Consider the following 18,303-nt stretch of genomic DNA (forward strand, 5'->3'; position numbering starts at 1 on the left):
TATATTTATCTGTACAAGTATATATGGGGCCATTGTTATGAACTCTGACTTATAATTATATGGCTTCATTTGTTTGCCTTTTATTTCAAAATCTTAGTGTCAAAGCCGAAGTCAAACAGCTATCAAGTGAACTCAAATATACATTTGTGGCACACATGTTTAAAATTTGAATTAGACTCTAAATTTTGCACATATGATATACATCTAAACCTAATGATTCATACATATATACAAAAATACACACACATATATATTGACTATGTATTTATAGGTAAGTATATATGGGTGTTTATATACATGCATATATACATAAAATTTTTCATGTTTCTTAGAGAAATACACGCAATGAATTAAACATTTTGCAACTTTTCCTGTACAGATGTGTGTGTGTGTGTATATATATATATATATATATATTTGTAGAGACTGTATATATTTTTTATTTTGATAAATAAAGATGCAAAATTTTATTAATGCAAAAGGAAATCTGCATTAATAACGGAAATTACAATGATGGAGGATCATATAACCGTAGAGATGATCCAGAAACATTTCTAGCATTACGATATAAATACAAGCAGGAGAATTAAAACGTGTAGGAACTCAATATTTTTCCAATACAGGTACATCATCAAATTGAAGAAACTATATAAGGTACCTAGGTAAGAAAAACTAATAACAATTATTAAGATCAAACTTCAAACATGTATTAATGGTTGTTTCATTAAACTTCCTAGACATATAAAAAAATTATTTTAACACTCCAGCATATTGACTGAAGTCACTAATATCCTTTTATGCCTTTCTAGAAAAAATCATTCTCTATTCATTCTTTCTTAGACAAAACTTCCTCCAACTCTTTCATGGGAGAGAGATTAGATTTTCCTGATCTTTTTCTATGGGAGGAGCCCTCTCTCTAATTTTTTTTTTTTTTCATTTGTATGAATAAAGTTTCTTTTAAGGTTTTCTATAGTAAGAATTTCTTCTTTTCTAGGGTTGTCTAGCGAGAATTTTCTCCTCTCCTTGGGAAGTTCTAGTGAGAGTTTTCGATAGTTTTCTCATTTTCCTTTTATTAGATCCAAGTTTTTTAGGTTTTGATTATCATATCTAGAATTTTTTGGGTTTATTTAGCAAATTTCACTGTAATATCTAAATTTAAAATAGTTAATCAACAGATCTAATGATTGAAAGCATGCACAAATATTCGTAGGGCTGCAATCATCTTATCTAATTTTTAAAAATATTTTTTGGAGATTTCCATTACAACTTTTATTTGTTCTTTAGATCTATAATATTCATTTTTCAAATCTATTCTTTGATATCTCTATATGTTTGATGATATAATTTCTGCCACTAATCCAAATTTTAATGAAATTACAATGTTTATAGTACAATTAACACAAGAATAGATATTGATTTCTAAAATCTTTGTTCTCTATAAGAGCTTCAAAATTTCGACTTTAGTCACCTTGAGAATTTTTATATACACGTACTTAAATTGCATACATTAAGCAGCTTTTAAAGGCTGTGGAGTGTGTCTCCGGATGCAGGGAGAAATAAGAGTTGTATCTGAATCTAAAAGGCAGAAAACAATTATATGCGGTGAGCGTGGATCGAACACGCGACCTTCAGATCTTCAGTCTGACGCTCTCCCAACTGAGCTATCCCCGCTTGCCGTTTCAAGCTTAAATTGCCTATATTAAGCTGCTTTTAAAGGCTGTGGAGTGAGTCTCCGCATGCCGGGAGAAAATAAGAGTTGTACATGAATCTAAAAGGCAGAAAACAATTATGTGCGGTGAGTGTGGATCGAACACGCGACCTTCAGATCTTCAGTCTGACGCTCTCCCAACTGAGCTATCCCCGCTTGCCGTTTGATGCTTATCCTGTTTCGTCCCTTGTTACAATTAGACAGTTGCACGAATGCCAGTTCTTCAGCTTCAGGAACCTGGATTAACGCCTAGTTTGAATCTCCAATTTGCCAAGAAAGTCGATGTTCAACCTGAATATATCATCTCATCAACTATTTTGAATCAAGCAAAACAAGAAATACATTCTTCAAAAAAGTTGACAAACCACATATCTAAGCTAACAAGTCCATGACAACAGGATACGTACACCAGCAACCAGATATGACATTTTTGCAGAATAAAATGTCGAATTCAGTTTAGTCAGCGAGTTAACTGTAATTTGCAGCAGAATAAATCCATACCTGTAGTGCATTTTCTATCAACCGAAAGTGCTTTTTCCAGCATCCACGAATTAGCATATCCAAAACTTTTCTGGATTTAGAACATCCGAGTAATGCTCTGGCCATTCCCTCTTCTTATGTAGTTGCTAGTAGAATCTCCCTCTCGACCAACTGTAGTACTTCCTTCGACCACCGACTAAACTTTCGCACGACATTTCTAGTTATTCTCTCCTCAAACTTGGTGCTCCTCAGCCATGCCACACCAACGTAGGCATCACACTTGCAAGTCCCTTGAGCAAGAGCAGGATTCTCGAGCTCATATTTTAGTTGCACCTGTTTCATGGAAGAGGGCGGCAGACGAAAACTCAATTCTGTTCTACGTGCTTATCCATTAACAAGAAACATGAAGAAAATAAAAATCCCACTTCTTTTACCTTCGTCCCTGATAACTGGGGAAGGGAGGGTAAAGCAATTTCAATGTACTCACACGGAAGTATTCACCGGATGGAACATCATGAAGGGTCATAATCTCATTAACAATCCAACCGCTATCACTGGAAAACGGCATCTTTTGCTGTGTGCAAGTTACCTCCCCTCCAAAAACTGAGATGCTACGATCAAATTTGTAAGATGTACGTCTTTCGTGTACATCAGGTGTTACTGGTTCCCATGGAGTTGTGGTGTAATTCAGGCATCCGGACTTTGCCATCACTCTATACTCGAAGTCTCCACCATCAAACATCTGCAACACCAATCTTATCTGTTGCATTGGCCGTGAAAGTTTCAATCACTACTTTTATCTTTTCAGAGGAGCAACTATTAATTTGATTGACAGATTAAGAACAGAAACATTTCAATGAAGGAATAGAGCTGAAATAAGGAAAACTAGTGCTGCAAGCAGGTGAAGATACAGACAAGGAAACGCATAGAAAACCTGTCTCCAAAGCAGAAATAAACATCTACTGGGCTAAAACAGAAACATGAGGATGATTCCTGCCATTTGTCACCATACTAGATAGATGCCAAGAGAAAGGTTGCAAAACAATAGCGTAAATTAGGCACTTCCAAGGACCAGTTATGGCATTGGGGGAAGCATTTTGTTGCTATGTATTGGGGAACCTGTTTCTTGTTGCATATCTTTTTTTCTACTTTCCAGCTTCAAGTACTGCTGAAACAACTTACTAAGTTTAATAATGGTTGAACATATCTATTCTTGCTAGAGGGCTGACATATACACCGTAATGCTGTCATACTCTGCATCAATTTTTGTCTAGCAAATCTTATTGAGTGGATAGAATAAAATTTTAATATAAGCACCTGTGACAGATGAAAATTGTATCATTTTAAGCACAAAGAATGAGGTACATACATTTACAGGAAGTTCCACACTTAAAACCTTGGCCAATTTAGCATCTTGGATAATCAAATAGGAACCGGGGTCTTCAAACAAGCTGGGCTTCTCATCTCTGTCCTGTTGTTCCTCTGCAATCTGTGCTCTCTCATCAGGACCCAATGTTCTCGTTCCCCACAAAGCCATTACTGTCCTGAGAAATTTCTAAAATTATGATGATTTTTAAAAAAATTCTACAAAGGGAGCCTTTTTTGTATGGAGTTCCGTCAAGGGGGTCTTCGCATTCAGCAAATGCGAGCTCAAGGGAGCTCGCATTTGCTGAATGCGAGGTCTCCCTGAATTTTCCTACCATCCAAATCAAAAAAAAAAAAAAGAAAAAGAAAAACAGACATAGAGGTGTTTTTTTTGAAATTTTGTGAACAAAAGATCTTCCCCTTCAAGTGCAGATGATGCAGAAATGAAGAAGTTACTTATACAACCCAAATTCAGATCGGATTTCGCTCATGAAAGCCAGATATCCAACCCTGGCTCGAAATGTTCACCCACATTTTCTGCACATTTTCTCTTTTTTTTTTCTACTGATTTTCTCTCCCTTTTTGGCTCCCCACAGTCTCTCTTCCTCCCTTACTCTCTCTCTGCTTTTCCTTTCTGCTTCAACCGTCACTTCTCCTTCAATCTCCCCTTTCTTTCTCGGTACTTTTTCTTTCTCCTTTGCCCGCTGCTACCCGAAGCTCTTTCTTTGCTTTTTCCTCACTCAGTCCAACCCTGCCATTGTTGTCGAAGAATGAACAGTTGCTTTGCAATTCAATACTACTGCTGCTTGCATTTACTGTCCTGTTAGCATGCAGCCAATTTTTACCACCAGATCTGGTTCGTCACAAAGAAAGATCAAAGCAATCCACTATGAAAATTCACAAGAGAATCCTGCACCACCCATACCTGCTAGCAACGTTGAAGGAGATGAATGAATGAAAATAGAAATGCAGCCTGCCTTCCTCATCTTGATACTTTGCACCATGTCTAGCATCATTACCATGACCCTTAGACAAAATTATGGCAAGTGAAGGACTTCTTACTGTTCCTAGGGTCGGAGGAAGCTCGTGAATATGTTCAATGTCCTCCCATAGAAAGAAAAACTTGGTCTTATGTCCAAACAAGTTGGCATAGAATCCAACAATTCTTGCTGATAGAAAGAGCCGTCCCTGGAGCAAGTGAATAATATGTTAGACTAGACTTGTTCGGTCTTGCTTAGAATAGAGGTAGATGCTGTCACAGACTCAGAGAATGTAGAGCGACATGGCCTGCTGCGAAAAAAAATAGGAGAAGAAAAAATACAGCAGATTTAACATTTAGGACTCCATGAGGAATTTTGGCCATCATTTCCTCAATAGTGGAACATTAGGACCTTTTAGTTTGGTAACATATTTTCTGTTCAATCCAGATTTCTTCATAATTATATACTAATAAGTATGCAGTCCAATAATTTCTTCAATATTAAGTTTGTTAGTTCATTAGACTTATCGATCACAGGTGATCATCACATTGACTCCAATAAGGAATAATTAGCAAAAAGCTCAGGCAAATATTACCAACATGGATCAGAAACCATAGAACCATCAAAGCCAAAACTTCTACAGTTTTTTTGAGGCAGTCCAATAAAGTAAAAAAGAAAAGCTAATTCTAAAACTACAAGACATCATTGTAGACATCACTTTTATCAAATAGAAAATTTACACCCAGTAATCTATAAAAGCTAATTCTAAAACTGCAAGGCATCGTTATAGACATCACTTTTATCAAATAGAAAATTTATATCCAGTAATCTATAAAGTGTAATGTTAGATGCATTTGCATTTCCTCATGTATCTTGTCAAATAATAATGACGAGGAGATCAAGCTAAACATTTTATAAATCAACCACATGTCCACCAAGAAAACTTTATCTCTGGTATAAATATTTATTAGTTCTCCTTCCTACCAATGGTATTGAAAAAAGAAAATTGATGAAAGCAATACAAGCAATATCCTAGTAACCTTACCTGCAGTGGCATCTTTCTCTTAAGGGAGCATGAGAAATCACTAATGAGAAACTCTTCAGGTGGCAATCCAAAAATCTTTTGGAATGCTGAATTTCTGTGCAGTGATCGGAGGTTTAACTGCCACAGACAAATCATGTAGATAACACATAATTTCAAAAGCTCTAGAAGATGAAATATGTGATGGTATGAAACTTTTATACCTTCTTTCCTACTTCCTTTTCCATCTTTTTTAAATAATCTCTAATTGTTTCAGCTCCATTAGTATTGTTCAAAAAGATTCTCAGATGCAACTTTGACTGAGAAGATTGAGCAAGTTTTCCATCTAGGGGAACCCATATATCTGCCAATTCTGTTGACGTATGCTTCAAAAAATTAATTTCAGCATGGCCAAGAGAGCAAGCTTGATCAAATGGGCCGTCAAAATCAAGAACTTCCACATCCAACACTGAAGGTGGTTCTTCTGAAGCATCAAATTCAAGTATTTCTGCACATTGTATCGAATGCAAGTTGTCACAGTGTGGTATTTTGATTACTAGTTAGAGTACGCAATAACCAGATTTAGTAAAGTATCAAACCATTCCAATGGGGATCGAGAGTTTGCAGCTTCACAGAGCTTGTCCTCGATTTGCCATTACAGGTGAATACCACATAAGGATCTGGTAATTCAGTTGAATCTAAAGAAGCTAATTTGGCACCCTCAATCAAAGCTATTGTAAGTACCCAACCATCTCCTTGCGCTTTGACTCCATGATCACTTCCTGGTAAACATTTTATTTTCAGTTAAACTACTAAACATGATATATATTAGATATAAATGATATGCTTTATGAACTGTTACCTCTTTTTAGCCTTGCTTGCACAAAATGTGATACCATATCATAAACTTTCTCGAGTTGGATGACTAAAATTGCAGAGGTAATAATTTCCCCCACACTATCAGGTAAATCAAGGCCATCAAATTCTAAACCTTGAAGCTTGAACTCTCCACAAAGCCAGATGTGAAAACTGATATATAGAACCATGAATAAGGCTGCAACCACTGTAAAATTCCAAAAATATTCAGTTGCTAGTTCCCAATCTGACTGGCGCTCCTCCTGCAAAGTTGCTACCGTATGCCCCTTATCTGACATATTTACAAGATTTATCACTTTGAGATTTTTAGCTAGTAAGTCGGAGAACTGTTCAAAACTCCCCTTCAATCCTTGCCTGGCTCCTCTTTCAATCAGGCCTTTCATCATAGTGCTTTGATGGAAGTTTAAGGCCCAGGATATGACAAGATGAGCAGATTTTTCTATAGAAAATAGCTCCGGCCCTGGAGTTATCTTGTAAAGTAGATCAACCTTAAATGTGTTTCCATATGGAACTTCAGGCATATTAACATCTACAAAGACAATGAATTCTTTCCCATTGGCCTTTATATAAGTTTGCTCTTCAGTAGCTTTAACAGTCTTTACTAATTTTGTTGCTGCTTTGGGGTAGGTAACAACTCGTGCTAAACATGATTTATCTGCGGATTTCCATGTCCAAGGGCCCTCTTGAACATCCGTTGTTCCCTGCAATTCTGCAAGATCTCTCATGAATTGCGACTTGGGAGCAAACAGAAGCATGTTGAGATCTTTAGGTGGTATTGCATATGCCTGATCCAAAAGGATGCCTCCCTCTAGGTTCTCTGGCATGTCTTTTTGTTCATTACTTGATTGCAGCATTTCAATCAGCTCTTCAAAGTTACTGTTACTGGTTGGCTCAGCCAAGTTTTCTTCATTATCAGAAATGGTAGTTGAGAGCTCAGATGAATCCTCAGTCCCTGATGCATCTTCATTTTTGTGGAAAAGCTTCTCTAAGCGACCAGCGATAACCTTCACTAGATGTTTCCCTTCTAAAATCTTCTTTGTTGGAGGAGTACAGCTAAAAATATCTTGAGATGAAACACATTTATCTCCATACTCATCGGTGTTTTCAGCTCTGCAACTTGGATGTACATACAAGAGACGGTCACTGCATACTTGCTCACCTCTCCCTTGCAGTGACAGTGTCAGAAGAACTTTACCTGCATTCATTCATAAGGTAAAGTCAAATACAACTGCATAGTTGGTTTATAAACTAAAAGTCAAATACAACTGCATAGTTGGTTTATAAACTAAGTTATTAGGTTCAATGGGAGAGGCAATTAAATCCTCTTAATCTCCTTTTCACTGCCATATAAGAATTGTAAAGCAAGACACTGCCAAATAATTCCATGAAAAAATTACTTCCCCTTTTTCACCTTAACTGTTTAGAAGCATCGAATCTTTTAAAATCATTTAAACAGATATACTAGGAGACACTACTAGAACTGTAATGAAGTTGCTATTGCATGACTTTATCTGTAACATTAAGAAACAAATAACATTAAGAAACAAATACATTTAATGGAATCATTTCAAATAAACAGACTGCATATTAAGCAGAACGCAGAAACGGCTAAAAAGTAGAAAAGCAAGCAAAAGGAACACATCCATTTTAAATCGTTTTGCACAATGTCTACAAGACCATGATACTCAGCTATTCTAAGGATTATGAGCCCCTCTTATTTGATCATCACACGGTCCGTCCACTTCAAAATGATCAAAAAAGGTCATTACCTCCAGCTCCAGGCAGACAAAGCGCATGTACGAGGAGTTGAACCTGCAACAAGGCCTGTAGTGTTCAACAGTATTAATATACTCATATTTACGACAACTGCTTTTGGGATTTTGCTACTCAACTACTCACATTTGCTGAATTGCTGAAAAATTTCCCCAATGTGAAAGGCTAAGAAAGCCAACAGTCATGAAAATCAGTTCTGTTTATAAAGATGATTACTATCCAATCTAATAGGGCTTGGTGAGAGTTGGTTCAGGGCTTGAATAATGCTACTTCTGCTAAATGGACTTTGCACATGGTCCAGTACAGCTACAAGCTGGATGAAGGCAGAGAGCCAGTTCAATGCCTGCTGCAGCCTGCTTATATGAGGAAGCCTCAATGAAATGTACCAGCTCATAAGATGGCAATACTTAACTTCAAGAAACGTACTGGATGGGACAGGAGTACAGAACAACTTGGAAGAGGATGCAGTGTTAAGCACAAAGAAGGGAACTTTGCACCATCCTATTCTCCTAAGAGACAAAAAACTACAGCTTGAAAGCATATAACATTTGGACCTCTTTCTTAAACATTTCTGAAAATTGGTGGACCTAGAAAACATAAGTCAACCTGCTATAATTATTTGCACAGAATGGTAATATTGACCAACAATGTTTTCTCAGCAGCCTGCACTGAGCCTTCTTGACAACTAATCAACCTTTAGCATCACAAGGGCAATTTTAATTCTAAACTCTGCAACCTAACCTTTCCTAAACTCTGAACTAGTTGCCCTTTCAGACTTATTTATCCATGAAATTCAGCTTTGTGCTTAATAACTTTAGAACTCGTTTGTTTCTTCATACACATCAAGAAAAAGAGAACTACTTCAAGAAACATGCAACCTTTATTCTCTTTTATAATATAACTCAACATGTTACTAGTCAATAAGGAAACCCACGAAAAGGACGACCTGCCTAACTATTGCAGAAAATCTCGCTTTAATTTTTAAGATACCCAATCAATCTGTGATAAGCTATTCTGACTCATAAAATTCTTCACAAATAAACTTGAATACCCTATTACTGAATTTCATATATCTGAGCATAACCGGAAAAAAAAATGCAGAATTGAGGACAAGGCCATTTCACTGATTTCAACTTTTCTAATCGATAATCTGATTAACCAATTCGTCAAAATCAAATTGACACCTTAAATAGGGATAATGTGTGCGCAAATGCTACCCAAGGCCTTCTAATTCTTGTAAATATAGAACCACGCATGGAAGTGGGCTCCTATAACTGGTCCTAACATTCCTAAGGCTACTTTTAAGTTTCAGTTCTGCAAACTGACCAAAAAAATTAACAGCGGGGAGCACCAAAATTCTTCTATAGGAAAGAAATGCCACTTAGAAATCATGTCATTGTTTCAATCATTGATTTATCATCATGCAATTAACTGTACCAATTAAATAAAATTTCAAAATTCTTGGTGCTTGAAGTCCAGTTCAAGAAGCCAAAACCATTAAAAGACTCAGAGATTAGCAGTAGGCACATGATTTAAACATAAACAAGTACATAAAAACAACAATAACAAAAGCATTAGCACAGATTATCAAATAAGACTAACAAAACATACAAAGCTATACCATAATCTTTGTTAGTGGTTGATTTCAAACTCTTGCGCTTTTGAAGAGAGAACCAAGTGGGAGGCAAGTAGTGGTTTTTCTCAGCAACAATAGACCAAACTGGAATCTTAACCCTGCCCACCAAATCTCCAGCCACATTAAAGAATCCAGAGTCTTCATTAAACTGATACACAGACAAAACAAGTTCATCCTCCAAGTCATGCACTCTGAACACAAACTCTTCATTCCAAACAGGATTTCTTGTGTTCTTCAACACCCTTGTCTTAGACTTAGACTTACCAACTTTCAATTTCACATATGAATCCTTCACTGCCAAGTCCCTCCCCTCCAACAAATACACAAACAGCCTCATCATTTACTTCTTGTTATTTAATTTGAATGTACTAACAAATAAATTTGGCTAGCAGAATAAAAGGGCTGGTGGCTAATAGCTGAATGGTTATTGGAATTGATGAAAAACAGGAAAAAAAAATGTCAGGACAGGTTGCTGGTCTTGTTCTTGAAGATGTTGGTAGTTTGTACTTTGTACGGGGAAGTGAAAGGGGATTATAAGTTGAAGCCCTGAAGAAACGTGGACAGCAGTAGAAAGTGACACGAGGGGAGTTTGGATCATTGTTGTGACAAATGAGTAATGTGCAATTTTCTTTATTGAGGGGCGAAATGTGGAGGGCGGTTTAGACTTCTGAGTTAAGGCAACTAAAAAGGTCCACTAAAGGGTGCACTATTTTATTCTGTCATGAATTATACTAGATTTGGATATGGGACTTGGACTTGAGGTTGCAGCACATATCAGAAAAGTTGGAGTTTGTTGGTACGGGGAAACATGTTGGTTCGAAACTTCGGTAGGTGGAATAGCTATGATGAATCCCCTTCTGCTGATGCTTGCCAAGTTTGTTCGGTGGCTTGACTTAATTAAGACGAGTGATCGATGCACACTCAATATGCGTGTTAGTGATAAAAAAAAAAAAAAATCTTCAGTCAGACTAATGCATGTAGATTCATTATTTGACAACAAAATCTAGGAATAGCAAATTAAAAAGGTTATAACAAAAAAAAAATTATAAAAATCAAACAAAAAAAGTTAATTCAAGCAAGTGTCGGTAGGCGGGTTATGTTTAAATGACAAGCATTTTTTTTTTTGGCCGCAACGATAGCAAGCACATACTTTTATTGATTGTGTGAAATTAGTGGTTGAGTTGAAATGGATTAGTGACGAGAAATTATTTGAAGAATAAAAAAGAAATTCTAAAAAGTGACAATAAATTGTTTACACCAAATCACATGCTCTCGCTTTATTATCATAGAGATAACCAGAAAGAAAATTAAATAAAAATAATAAGTTCCTTCATGACTAAATTAATCTATATACTTTAGTGGACTTTTTTAAGATGCTTCTTTGTGGGAGGAGCAAGATAACTATTACATCTAAACGTGTTCGTGTAAAGAGTTTTTACACTTTTAATGTGAAAAATAATAATGCCCTGTTGATTAGGCGTAGGTTAAATATTATTACCAACATAATTATAAGCTAGAAACTATATTTTTTTTTTACCTAAAACGCCTCTGCCCATATAATTTATAGGCTTATGAACATTCCTTTCCGCCAACCTCTCCAAGAAAAAGAAAAAAAAAAAAAAGGAAAAGGCAAAGAGAATAAATTCGATTTCCTTAATAGGGTCACTGTGAATTTTGAAGAGTTGCACTGAATGGAACATCATGAAGGGCCATAACCTCATTAACAATCCAACCACCATCACCAGAAAATGGAATCTTTTGCTGTGTTCCAAAAACTGAGATACCACGAACACATTTGTAAGATATACGTCTTTCAAGTACATGATGTGTTACAGGTTCCCATGGAGTTGTGGTGTAATTTGCTGTAGCCGGAATTTGCCATCACTTTATACTAGAAGTCTCCACCGTCAAACATCTGCAACAGCGATCTTATCTGCTGTATTGGCCGTGAAAATTTCAAGAATTACTTTATCTTTCCAGAGGAGCAACTATCAGTTTGATTGACAGATAGAGGACAGAAACATTTCAATGAAGAAATAAAGCCCAAATAAGAAAAACTACTGCTGCAAGCAGGTGAAGATACAGGAGAGAAAACGCATAGAAATCCTGTCTCCTAAGCAGAAACAAACACATGCAGGGCTAAAACAGATACATGAGAATGATTCCTGACATTAGTCACTATACTAGAGAGATGCAAAGAGAAAGGCTGCAAAATAATAGCGTAAATTAGACACTTTCAAGGACCAGTTATGGCATTGGGGGAGCAACCATGTTGTCACATATTGAGGAGCTTGTTTCTTGTTGCATATCTTTTTAACTAAGTTTAACAATGGCTTAACACAAATATTCTTGCTACAGGGCTGACATATACAGAAATGCAACAGAATCTCATGACACTCTACAAAGCTATTGTTCCTGGTTGGCTCAGCCAAGTTATCTTCATTATCAGAAATGGTAGTTGACAGCTCAGAAGAATCCTCAGTCCCTGATGCTTCTTCGTTTTTATTGAAAAGCCTCTCAAAGCGACCCGCAATTACCTTCATTAGCTGTTTCCCTTCTAATATCTTCCTTGTTGGAGGAGTACAGGTAAAAATATCTTGAGAAAAAACAGATTTATTTCCATACTTGTCTGTGTTTTCAGCTCTGCAACTTGGATGTACATGCAAGAGATGGCCACTGCATACTTGCTTACCTCTCCCATGCAGCGACAGTGTCAGAAGAATTTTACCTGCATTCATAAGGTAAAGTTAAACACAGCTGTATAATTGGTGTATAAAAATAATTTATTATATGCTCAATGGGAAAGGCAATTAAATCCACTCAATCTCCTTTTTAGTATCCAATCTAATAGAGCAAAACTGAGGACAAGGCCATTTTACCTGGTTTAATTTTTCTAATCGATATTCTAATTAACCAATTCTTCAGAACCCAATTGGCACCTCAAAAAGTGTAACAATGTGCGCAAATGCCATCTAAGGACTTCTAATTCTTGTAAATATAGAACCAAGCATGGAATTGAACTCCTCTCACTGGTCCTAACATTCCTAAGGGCCATTTTCAAGCTTCATTTCTGCAAACTGACTTAAAATATTTAACACCAGGAAGCACCAAAATTCTTCTATAGGCACTAAGAAATCCTCTCATTATTTCAATCACTGATTTGACATCATGCAATTAACTGCACTTATTAACCAAAAAATTCAAAATTCTTGGTTCTTGAAGAAGTCCAGTTCAAGAAGCCATAACCATTAAATGACTCAGAGATTAGGCAGTTTGTGTCTAGTTCACATGATTTAAACATAAATAAGTACATAAAACAACAACGAAAGCATTAGTACCAATCATCAAATAACACTAACAAAACATACAAAGCCATACCATAATCTTTCTTAGTCGTTGATTTCAAGCTCTTGCGCTTTTGAGGAGAGAACCAAGTGGGAGGCAAGTTGTGGTTTTCCTCAGCAACAATAGACCGAACTTAAATCTTAACATTGCCCGCCAAATCTCCAGCCACATTAAAGAATTTAGAGTCTTCAGTAAACTGATACACAGACAAAACAAGTTCATCCTCCACGTCATGCACTCTGAACACAAACTCTTCATTCCAAAACAGGATTTCTTGTGTTCTTCTACACCCTTGTCTTAGACTTAGACTTACCAACTTTCAATTTCACATGTGAATCCTTCACTACCAAGTCCCTTCCCTCCAACAAGCACACAAAAAGCCGCATCCTTTGCTTCTTGTATTTCTATGCAAATGTACCAACAAATAAATGTTGCTAGCAAAATTAAAGGGTTGGTGGCTAATGGCTGAAAGATTATTGGGGTTGATGAAAAACAGGAAAAAAGTTTCAGGACAAGTTACAAATGGCCTTATTGGGCTTGCTGGTCTTCTTCTTGAAGTGGTACTTTAAAGGGGGGAAGAGGGAGAGGATTATAGTTGAAGCCATGAAGAAACGTGGGGCTCAGTAGAAAGTGACACGAGGGAGATGGGATCATTAGTGTGACGACTGAGTAATATGTGCACTTCTCTTTTTTTCAGAGGGGGGGGGGGGAGGGTGGGGGGGAAGAAAGTGGAGGGCTGTTTAGATTTCTGAGTTAAGGCAAATAAAATCGTTCACAAGGGGTGTACTGTTTTAGTGCATGTCATGGATTACTAGATTTGGCTCTGCACTTGACGAGGGGTGTTGCAGAATATATCAGCAAAGTTGGAGTTCGTTGGTATGGGGAAACAATTTCGCTCCCAGGTTTTGCAGGTGGAATAGCATCATTCATACTATGTTGAGTCCATAAGGGGTGTACTATTTTATTGCATGTCATGGATTACTATATTTGGATTTGCACTTGACATAACAAGGCAAAAAAAAAAAAAAAAAAACCCGCATGAAAATATGAAGTTCCCACCAAAATAATCTGTATACTTTGATAGGTAATTTTTAAGATGCATTTTTGTTGGACTCAATATTTCATTAGCGAAACCATTACGTCTTAATCGACTCACGTAAAAAAGTGTTTACACTTGTAATGTCAAGAACAATAATATCATATTAGACAGGCGTAAATCAGATCACTAAATAATTATGAGCTAGAAACTATTTTTTCCTAAAACAATTCAGACCCATATAATCTATAGGGTTATGAACCTTCCCCTCCCCCAACCCCTCCAAAAATCAGGAGGAAAAAAAGGCTAATGGAATTAGTCCAATTTCTTTAATAGGATTACTGTGAATTTTGATGAGTTGCACCTGAAATCGTTGCCAATTCTAGAAATGCATCATGGTCAATGTGGTTCACTATGGTACGTGGAATTAAAAATATATATATATATATATTGTCTAAATTACATATATATATATATATATATATATATATATAGTGAACAAAGGAAAATAAGGGAAAATAAAAAAGAGATAATAATAAGCTTCATATTCTCTGGGTCCAAATGCAGTACTTAGAAAAATATGGGGAATTAAAAGTAAAGAATGTAAAATATGCAACCCGAAAAGCAAATACCAGACTTTATTTTGGTAACTTGAAATAAAATTCGTCTCAATCACAAAAACGGGTCGACCTTTGAACTGAATTGATAGCTAAAACCGGGTGGAGAAGAGAGAAGAGGAGAACGGTCGACGACTCAGTGAGTGAGCGAGCATGTTGCAATTTCCGGCATTCATGACTCAGTACCCATGGTCGACTCGGATGATTCCGACGTCGTATCTGCTTCCAGCTCAGTGGCCTCAGCCCCAAAGCGACGAGCTCCTTCTCTCCATGGAAGAGGCCGAATTCGAAGAAAAGGTCAAAAAATTTCCAACTTCCTTTTTTCAATAGTTAATTACAATCTCCTATTGTAATTGATCTCCAATTCTGTTTCAATAAATTTTTGGAGTTAAGCTGAGTTATTTAATTTTCCAAAATTAGTTTTAAAGTTGCTTGTGTGCTTAATGTTTTCTAGGGCTTTAATGTAGTATAGTGTTTGTAATTGATTCTTGATTAAATTTATGGGGTTTATTTGGTATGCGGATGTAATTTTTAATTTGGGAACAAAGACATTTGATTTTCCGAGCATTTTGAAGAATTAAATTAGGTAAAGATCCAAAAAAAAAAAGACTTGAATGAGCGAACATTGAAGTTCATGGACTAGATAGAAGTTTTAGGGAATGCTTGGCAACTTTGTAAGGGTTTGCTTAAAGATTCCGGAAAATGAAATCTTGGATTTAAATTTTCCTTTTTCTTTGTTAAGATGAGATTATGTATGTAATTTTCAGAAAAGAAAAGGTAATGAAGGTAAAACTCAAGAGATAATGGCAGGATTTTGAAGCAATGCCATTTTTAGATGGAATTTTATGCAACAAATTGAGTAAGTTTGATATTCTGAGAGTTTTGAAATCCCAGTAATTTGATATAAAAGAAGGCCTAAGTATCAGGAATTCCTTGTTAAGAGATTCCAGCAAAAAGAACATAGATTTAGGTTTAGAAAGAAGAAGAAGGACTAGTAATGATGGTACAGGTTTTTATTACCAATTTGTCAAAGTTTACATTGTAAGATTCTTACTGTTTGTTTTTCTTTTTAATTCCCGTCTAAAATAGTTCTTAGTTATTTGTTTCGTTGAAAAAGGTGTTGCTTATTAAAACTGTTCTGCAAAAGAATGACCCCTTGAATATTTGCTTCTGTTGCTAATTGATATGCTTGCTGTAAGCCTGAAACTTAGTGTTGCATTAACATGTTTCTAAAATTTGACATTAATCATGCTGATGGCGACAATTTGGTGGGATCTGCATGTGTAGCTGTCAAAGTTCACCAACTTACTTCCTCCATGTGTTATCAATTTTCAGTGCTGGCCTGCCAAGTTGGCATTTTACAGCTCTAATTTGTGAGCTATTATACACTTGGAGCTGGGGCTGAGTTGTTCTTCTCGTTGGTATTTGATTAATAAATTTATGCACTTTGATTTGTGAAATTTAACAGTTGGACATTGTGGGAGTGGCTAATTTGAATTGTGTGTTGAAGATGCAACATGCTTGTTTAGGATGCGTTTATTAGGTCATTGCAGAATCTCGCAGTTATTAGCTAATCTTAATCATTGACATACCTTTTTAATATTGGTTACTTGTTTGCACAGTCAATCTAGGCAGTCTGGAAGTTCATTTGATCAGTCTATTGACCTTCTAATGAAGAGAGCAAACTGAATAAGTAACAAATGCTTGATCACATTCATAATTTGGGCTAGTTATCCATGTGGAAAGGAACAGTTTTGAATGGTAAGGCTAGTTGATGGTTAAAACAGCTGGAGATTTAATCAAATGCACATCTGCCCTCTTTTGTTGCGTGTTAATATTGAATGATTATATGTCATTAAACAGGCATACATAATTCCATTTTCTCAGGAAATGTCTTCAACTTGCACTTTTCAGATACATACTGGTTTTTCTTACTGAAAATTCTTTGTCAAGGAATGAGGTTTATTTAACCAAAGTTATTGAACATAAGAATTTATTATCTGATGCAGTATAGGTATGGCAGTAAGTACAGAGTAGTGTAAAAAGCTAACCCACTGGAAGAAGTTCTGAGAACTGAACATGGCTTGCACTGGAAATTTGTGTGACTATCCATGTACAATATGACTTTTGATATTAGAATACGTGCACCTCATGGCTTATTGAGCAAACTAAAGCACTTCCAATTTGGTATAAGAGCCATGGCAGGCTAAAATCTTGAAACAATTAGCACTAAAGAAGATATGCTGGTTTTGGAATTTATTTTATATCTACTTATGTATCTTGCATGTATCCATTGTTATATGACATCATGGGTGCTCTGTATCCTGGAATCTACTATAGCTCTACATGATTTGGTTTAGAGTTTTTACCTGTTTAGAGTGAAAAATAATTGTGGTACTTGATACACAACCATGTTATTTTATAAATAATTTTGATAGTATAAGCAGATTGTTTCTCAGCCTATATTGTGGATGCTATATCTTGTTTTTCCTTCAATTATTTACTTTAGCAACATATCTGAGTTGGTATTGATGGTTCCTTTATTAACCTGAGACAATTTGTTTTGCTTTTCTGAATTATCGTACTTTTGCACACTTCCATTTGTTGCTGGATTCTTTCTAATAGCCCTTTCTCTTGGTTTTGAATGCCAGCTTAAAGTCTGATGAAGCTGATCCTTGTCTATATAATTTGTCTTGGCCTGTAGTCTAGATTTTGAATCTTGGTTGTTTCCTTTAAGCGTTTGCTTTTTTCGTTAGCAATATTTTGCAGTTGGCATTTATGGTTCCTCTTCTAACATGACACAATTTCTATTGCTTTATGATTTGTCATACTTTTGTACATATCCAGTTGCTTGATTATTCCAATTAGCCCTTTCTCTTGGTTTTGAATACCAACTTGAATTTTGAGAAGCTAATCCTAAGTCTATGTAATTCAAAAGTCATGAATAAGCTGTCTTTTTTTGAATTTTGTTGGGCCCGCTGACTTAGAACGACTTCATTTTCATTTTATTGTGGAATTGGCATCTTATCTTCATGAAATAGTGAGGAGCTTCAGCCTCGAATATGTCTATTCAATCATTTTGATTTTAGCTCGCATGTCTTTTAATCTTCTTCGAATTTGGTAAATTTTGTATATTTCAACTGATTGATTCATCATTATTACGTTCTCAGTGCAATGAAATCCGAAAAACAAATAGCAATCTTCTTGTGATTGGGAAGGCAACTACAGACAATGATAAAGAAGACTTCGACAATGATGCAGATGATGATGATGCTGACAATGTAGAAGAGTCTGAAGGAGATGACTTTGAGCAGGAGACTGGTTGATTTCTTTAGCTTCACTGCTGCCTCATATGAAATCTTTGTTTCAATTGACTGAAGTTGTAAGCTGTTTAGTAGGGAATGCGTGACCTTCAAACGACAATTTTTTGCTTTAAGATCAATACAACCCCTGTCTATTCAAGGCC

The 18,303-nt window shown here is 36.0% G+C and overlaps 2 protein-coding genes and 2 non-coding genes across 7 annotated transcripts; 1 reads left to right on the plus strand and 3 right to left on the minus strand.

Annotated features, from left to right (window-relative positions):
- Nucleotides 1–1,452: 1,452 nt before the first annotated feature.
- On the minus strand, nucleotides 1,453–10,629 carry LOC113739470 (C2 and GRAM domain-containing protein At5g50170-like). Of its 4 annotated transcripts, XM_072046006.1 has the most exons (11): nucleotides 9,825–9,962; nucleotides 8,200–8,254; nucleotides 6,417–7,625; nucleotides 6,154–6,336; nucleotides 5,779–6,062; nucleotides 5,579–5,695; nucleotides 4,479–4,741; nucleotides 3,558–3,732; nucleotides 2,676–2,948; nucleotides 2,210–2,521; nucleotides 1,453–1,999 (listed from the first exon to the last, which is right to left on the minus strand). In XM_072046006.1, the coding sequence occupies exons 1-10, from the start codon at nucleotides 9,825–9,827 to the stop codon at nucleotides 2,324–2,326; spliced, it is 2,760 nt and encodes a 919-aa protein (XP_071902107.1). In that variant the 5' UTR covers nucleotides 9,828–9,962; the 3' UTR covers nucleotides 1,453–1,999; nucleotides 2,210–2,323. The 4 variants fall into 4 exon arrangements, with proteins under 4 accessions (XP_071902107.1, XP_071902105.1, XP_027122490.1 ...); XM_072046004.1 differs by lacking the exon at nucleotides 8,200–8,254 and having other exon boundaries at nucleotides 2,676–2,930; nucleotides 9,825–10,626; XM_027266689.2 differs by lacking the exon at nucleotides 8,200–8,254 and having other exon boundaries at nucleotides 9,825–10,621.
- TRNAF-GAA (transfer RNA phenylalanine (anticodon GAA)) lies at nucleotides 1,599–1,671 on the minus strand. The gene has a single exon. It is a non-coding gene; the product is annotated as a tRNA-Phe (tRNA).
- On the minus strand, nucleotides 1,792–1,864 carry TRNAF-GAA (transfer RNA phenylalanine (anticodon GAA)). Its single transcript has one exon. It is a non-coding gene; the product is annotated as a tRNA-Phe (tRNA).
- A 4,262-nt stretch (nucleotides 10,630–14,891) lies between the features above and the next one.
- LOC113738495 (uncharacterized) lies at nucleotides 14,892–18,303 on the plus strand. The gene is made up of 2 exons (XM_027265732.2): nucleotides 14,892–15,134; nucleotides 18,008–18,303. Exons 1-2 carry the CDS (start codon nucleotides 14,991–14,993, stop codon nucleotides 18,161–18,163), a joined length of 300 nt encoding a protein of 99 aa, XP_027121533.1. The 5' UTR covers nucleotides 14,892–14,990; the 3' UTR covers nucleotides 18,164–18,303.

The sequence above is a fragment of the Coffea arabica genome, chromosome 4c (assembly GCF_036785885.1).
Source record: "Coffea arabica cultivar ET-39 chromosome 4c, Coffea Arabica ET-39 HiFi, whole genome shotgun sequence".
NCBI classification, from domain to species: Eukaryota; Viridiplantae; Streptophyta; class Magnoliopsida; order Gentianales; family Rubiaceae; genus Coffea; species Coffea arabica.

Coding starts and splice junctions, on each gene's coding strand:
- LOC113739470 (XM_027266689.2), bottom strand. CDS start 10,179: ATGATGAGGCTGTTTGTGTATTTGTTGGAGGGGAGGGACTTGGCAGTG. Junction 6,337..6,416: donor GCAAGCAAGGCTAAAAAGAG/GTAACAGTTCAT, acceptor AATGTTTACCAG/GAAGTGATCATGGAGTCAAA. Junction 5,696..5,778: donor AAAAGGAAGTAGGAAAGAAG/GTATAAAAGTTT, acceptor TGTCTGTGGCAG/TTAAACCTCCGATCACTGCA.
- LOC113738495 (XM_027265732.2), top strand. CDS start 14,991: ATGTTGCAATTTCCGGCATTCATGACTCAGTACCCATGGTCGACTCGG. Junction 15,135..18,007: donor AGGCCGAATTCGAAGAAAAG/GTCAAAAAATTT, acceptor TTACGTTCTCAG/TGCAATGAAATCCGAAAAAC.